Raw genomic sequence first — 6,128 nt, 5'->3', positions numbered from 1 at the left:
ATATATTTAACCATTATTTGACTCATGTCATTTTATTGACAGCTGTCAGATCTTGGAAAACTAGGTGTTGTGCTAAGTGTACGAATTTATTTGCATATAGGTACAGTTTTTATCACGAGGTTGTTTGAGAATTAGTTATCACTATAATATTATTTTATTATTAATTAAATTTATTTAACAATTCAAATTTTACCTGCTTTTTTTTGGACACTCGTCATTGGCCTAATGATTCCAACAACCACCGACATTTTGGTAAGAGGTTAAGTTTGAGACTACCACGTAAGAAATTCACAAAAATTTTAGAAAAAAATGTTTCAAATGAGATTGTGTTTAAATCGTCATACTTTTAAAGACACGAAATTGCCAAATACTGCTTATTTTCTCGCGGAGGCAATAACATTGAAATTCTTGATTTTCGTCGAAAGATGCATTTTTCCCAAAACTACCCTAAATCGGCATACTTTGCCCCCTATCCTTGCATCACACTAGAGCGATCAGGCTCCTCTTAAAAAAAATTCTTTATTTCTAATTTAAATTATATCACGTAACTTAATAATTTCTTGCTGATTAAAATTTTATTCTATTGTTAAAAATAAAACTACAAGCACTTTAATTTATTCTTTTAAAAATAAATAACGTAAACAGTTGAGATTATCTTAACGTTTCCTGCTATTAAGTGTCATAAAACAATCTATTTTTTACCATGCAATAATACAATAAAAATAGTTTACTTCAAGTATTCACGAGCAATAAATTTATTCAAGAATATTTAAATAGGTTTCTTTTGCGATTGTTGTCAAGTTATTTAAAGTCTTAGGTACTGATTTAAAATTTGGGGAAACGGTTACTAACTGCTAAACAACTTGCCTGTTATGTATTTTTTATAATAACTTTAATAACTATAATTGTTTGCCAAAATGAGTAAATTCCCAAACCATCAAATTATGCTTTTATAGTTAATTGGTTTCGGGTATAATTTCTTTCTGCATTTCAAAAAAAAGTAATTAAATATTACTTAAAAAAAGTAAAATTGTGATCGTTTTTTTGCTGAAACAAATAATGAATTAACTGCGTAAATTTTTGCGATAATTGGAGGATATAAAATCCATGTTAATTTCTCGAATTATTTCTTGAATGAATAAAAGTCCGGAAACTAGCGCCCTCATACCGGCGGTAAAAGCTCCAAGTTTGAAAGCGCTTGCGCTAGCCGTAAAACTTGAACGTTTCTGTATATACCGCAGTAACGCGGTGAAGATCTTTAGTGTTACTTTGACTCCAAGAGAGGTTGGTTCGCATGAGCAGCGCGCGTACGAACTTAAATCAGTTATTCGTGAGAGTCCGGTGTAAACAGTGACTGTGATATGATCGTTTATTAACTGCAAATGCGTTTTAAACCTAATGAGTTTTTCCAAGCGGTGAAATGGTCAGGCTAAAACAATAAAAAAAGAAAAAAAAATAGTTTCCAGTATTTTCGCGATGTGGCTGGAACTGGTGTTGAATTTGATGTTTTTGGCGACTTGTTTGTCCGCAACTCGATACGATGGTCCCGAGGGTTGCACCTGGTTACCGGATAACAACGATACGTCTTCATCAAAGTTCAGCGTGACGTGCAGAGTGAGGACTTTGGATGGCACCGGCACCAACATCAGTGCTTTGCCCGCCGAAATCACTTCAAAATTGCGTTTGTTATGCAGTGAGGTGTTGTTCTTCGAAAGCGCGCTTCCGACACAAGGACTGCAACGTCTCCACGAACTCGAAGAGTTACAAATTACCAATTGCAAACTCCTCAACATCGACGCGGATTCGTTTGAGGGCTTGTACAATGTGAAGAGGTTGGCAATTAACACGTTCAATTCGGAATGGAGTTCGAGTAAGACCCTTGATATCAACGCCGACAGTTTGAACGGACTCAAAGAACTACAAATCCTGGATCTGGCCAATAATAATATCCGGGCTGTCGTCGATGGCACTTTCTGTTCGCTCGCAAATCTGCAAACTCTCAATTTGACGAGGAATCGAATTAAAAGTCCGGAACGATTTGGTTTTAATTTACCGGAGTGCAGTAACAGTGAATTGCAAAATCTCGATTTGTCATACAATGAGTTGAGAGCGTTGACTGAGAACTCTGGTTTTTCACGGCTTCGGCGACTGCAACAGCTCGACTTGAAGAACAACAACATCAGCGACATTTCCGGTGAGGCCCTCGCCGGATTAGTGTCTCTCAGAATGTTGAATTTGGCAAATAACAAAATTGAGAGCCTTCCTGAAGGGTTGTTTGCTGGTTCACGTGAATTACGTGAGATTCATCTTCAAAATAATTCCCTCTTTTCGTTGGCCAAAGGGCTGTTTCATCGGTTAGAGCAATTGCTGATTCTTGATTTGTCGGGAAATCAGCTGACAAGTAATCATGTCGATGCAGGAACTTTCGCTGGTCTTATTCGTTTGATTGTTTTGAATTTGTCTCACAATGCTTTGACTCGCATTGACAGCAAAACTTTCAAAGATTTGTATTTTCTTCAAATATTGGATTTGAGAAATAACTCAATCGGTTTTATCGAGGACAACGCTTTTATTCCTCTCTACAATTTGCATACTTTAAATCTCGCTGAAAATCGTCTTAACACCATTGGTCCATTATTATTCAACGGTTTGTTCGTTCTTAGTAAACTCACTCTAAACAATAATTTGGTGGTTAGCATCGATTCAACAGCATTCCGTAATTGTTCGGCTTTGAAAGAACTCGATCTGAGTTCGAATGCTCTTCAGGAAGTGCCTGACGCGTTGAAAGAACTTTCCTTCTTGAAAACGTTGGATTTAGGCGAAAATCAGATTAGTGACTTTCGAAATGGTTCTTTTAAAAATTTGAATCAACTGACCGGTTTAAGACTCATCGATAACAACATTGGGAATTTAACCCGGGGGATGTTGTGGGATTTGCCGAGCTTACAAGTGCTTAATCTCGCCAAAAACAAAATTCAAAGTATCGAAAGAGGAACTTTTGATAGAAACACCCAACTAGAAGCTATCCGCCTCGACGAGAATTTCCTAACAGACATTAACGGTGTGTTCGCGACTCTCGCGAGTTTGTTGTGGTTGAACTTGTCCGATAATCACTTAGTGTGGTTCGATTACGCTTTTATTCCCAGTAACCTCAAATGGTTGGACATTCATCGCAATTTCATCGAACACCTCGGTAATTATTACAAAATCCAAGACGAAATCCGAGTGAAAACTCTCGATGCTAGTCATAACCGCATTACTGAAATTTCACCGATGTCGATTCCCAACAGCGTTGAGCTTTTGTTTATCAACAATAATTTTATAAAAATTGTGCATCCAAATACGTTCCTGGACAAAACTAGTCTGGCCCGCGTGGACATGTATGCCAATGATTTAGTAAATCTGGACATGAACGCGTTGAGGCTGTCGCCGGTGCCGCCGAACCGGTCTCTGCCTGAAATCTACCTGGGTGGCAACCCCTTTCACTGCGACTGCACCATGGAATGGCTGCACCCGGTCAACAACATGTCTGCTTCCAGGCAATACCCCCGGGTGATGGACCTCGACAATGTCATGTGCAAAATGACCCACTCGCGAGGTATGGCCCACATGTCTCTGACCCGAGCTAAAACTAGTGACTTTTTATGCACTTACGAGACGCATTGTTTCGCCCTTTGCCATTGCTGTGACTTCGATGCTTGTGATTGCGAGATGACGTGCCCCAATAACTGTTCTTGCTACCACGACCAGACCTGGAACACCAACGTTGTTGACTGTTCGGGCCAGAACGCCATCGAGATCCCTCACAGAATTCCGATGGACGCCACCGAAGTGTATCTTGACGGCAACGACTTCAGGGAACTGCAAAACCACGTTTTTATCGGTCGGAAAAATATGCGAGTGTTGTTCGTTAATAATAGTGGAATCGAAACGATTCAGAATAGTACTTTTAACGGTCTCCACACATTGCAGACTTTACATCTTGAGGACAATAAAATTTATGCGTTGGAGGGTTACGAATTCGAGCATTTGTCGAATTTGAAAGAACTCTATCTGCAGAATAATGTGATTTCGAGCATCGGGAATAAAACTCTGGAGCCGTTAAAGAGTTTGGAGATTTTGCGATTGGACGGTAATAAATTAGTGGTGTTTCCGGTGTGGCAATTGTCATCGAACTCCCACTTGACCGAGATAAGTTTAGCCAATAATCGCTGGTCGTGCCGCTGCAAATTCCTGCAGGAGTTTACCGCTTGGGTTGGTGATAATGCCCCGAAAGTCGTCGATAGTGCCGCGATTCAGTGTTACAACGGAGAGGTAACGCCGCCTCAGCGTCGCGACCTTGACTTCAACAGCACCGCGTGCAGTGACTTTTACGCCGGAAGTTCCGTTATAGACTCGATGTTAGTTTCGGACTATTGGAAAATGGTTGTAGTGACTTTATGCATTGTGATTTTGTTACTCTTGGGCGTCGTTCTTTGGTTCGTGTTTCGTGATCCTGTTCGCGTCTGGCTTTACTCGCGTTACGGAATAAGACTATGTAGTTTTCGGGCAGCCGCCGCCAAACAATACGAAGACAGAGACAAATTGTACGACGCTTTCGTGTGTTACAGTCCCAAAGACGAAGAGTGGGTTGTCCAGGCGTTGGCCGCCGAATTAGAGTCAAACTTTCAGCTCTGTCTCCACTACCGAGACTTACCACACGCCGCCTACCTGCAGCATGCTGCACCCGCCGTCCTTGAGGCAGCGGAAGCCAGCCGAAGAGTCTTAATCATTCTCACTCGCAATTTCCTTCAAACTGAATGGTCCCGTTTTGAGCTACGTCAAGCCTTGCACGAAGCGCTCAAAGGGCGGGTGTTTAAGTTGGTTATCTTGGAAGAAGGTCCCCTCCCCGAGGCTGAACTCGATCCCGAGCTCAGGCCCTATTTAAAGACTGGAAATAGAGTACGATGGGGTGAAAAGCGATTTTGGGAGAAGCTGAGATACGCGATGCCTTCAGGTGAACCGAGAGGGAAGATTAACGCCAATTACCGAAGAAACATCAACAATTACACAATCGATTCGAGGGTTGTAGCAAACGGAACTCATAGCCATACATATCCAGAGAAGATTAAGACTCAGGGACCTCCTTCTCCCGGCATGCAGATGTTCCCGCCGCCGGCATATTCTGCCGGGGCACCGCACGAAGCAGATGATGCGAATTACTCCTCGGCGACGACGGCTACGCCTTCTCCTAGACCCATGAGACGGGCGCAAGAACCTAGGCCCATCTCTGATCACATTTACTCCAGTATCGATTCCGATTACAGCACCCTAGAACGTGGGGGGTCCGGCAGGAGAGGGCCTCCATGGAGACCCCACGTTATGATGCAGACTGCAGGCGTTAACAACGGCGGCCAGGCCTATCTCGTGTGATAACTTAATTGACTGACTAGGTATACATAAAGACTCGAACTGAACAATATTTAAAATTATAATGATGAAAACTTGAGTCGAAAACGTGTAATTTTATTGTTTGTATTATTTTTGTACATTACTTGTAAATAGATCAAATATTTATTTGTTTATTTTTTTGTATCATTTTGTGTATATTTTTTACGACTTGCAAAACGAATTATAATAAATACGATGTGAAATTTATCGGCTGTGTTTGAATGGAACTGCAGTGCAGTGTTCTCGCCTCCCCTGATTTTCACCAAACCAATGAATAGGTGAGTGCTTATATGTTGTCGAGTCCGAGTGTTATTGATCACCTGTTTAACAAACATTCATGTGTATCACCAAAAGCACATCTAAAACCGTATTTCTCTTCATTCATATCGACTTTTCACCATGATAAAAAATTATCAGGCATAATTTCTCATTAGATATGCAACAAGTAAGTATAATTTTCTACTTAATCAAGCTTATTTGTGACATCCTATTATCCTTAAATACTTTATGATTTATACTGCTAATGCTTATTAATAATTTTTCACTCATTTTTAATCACCTGAATCTTACTAACAAAGTCTACAAATGGTTGGAACCGTCTTTTAACTATAATTTTTCACAGTAATTCTTTTAATGGGATACACATTTTTTACATGAATTATTATGATCGGTTTATTAAAACAATTTTTATTATTTTA

General features: G+C 40.3%; 1 protein-coding gene across 1 annotated transcript; it reads left to right on the top strand.

Moving 5' to 3' along the window:
• The first annotated feature begins 1,256 nt into the window (after window positions 1-1,256).
• Window positions 1,257-5,564, top strand: LOC123007064 (toll-like receptor 7). Its single transcript, XM_044402094.1, has one exon. It carries the CDS (start codon window positions 1,477-1,479, stop codon window positions 5,410-5,412), a length of 3,936 nt encoding a protein of 1,311 aa, XP_044258029.1. The 5' UTR covers window positions 1,257-1,476; the 3' UTR covers window positions 5,413-5,564.
• The last annotated feature ends 564 nt before the right edge of the window (window positions 5,565-6,128 follow it).

This window comes from Tribolium madens, unplaced genomic scaffold (genome assembly GCF_015345945.1).
Source record: "Tribolium madens isolate multiple individuals breed KSU strain unplaced genomic scaffold, Tmad_KSU_1.1 Scaffold_3;HRSCAF=73;Tcas5.2_LG2, whole genome shotgun sequence".
Taxonomy (NCBI): domain Eukaryota; kingdom Metazoa; phylum Arthropoda; class Insecta; order Coleoptera; family Tenebrionidae; genus Tribolium; species Tribolium madens.
This window is presented reverse-complemented; position numbering and strand designations above follow the sequence as displayed.

Excerpts from the sequence above, each read along its gene's own strand:
- LOC123007064 (XM_044402094.1), top strand. The coding sequence starts at position 1,477 with ATGTGGCTGGAACTGGTGTTGAATTTGATGTTTTTGGCGACTTGTTTG.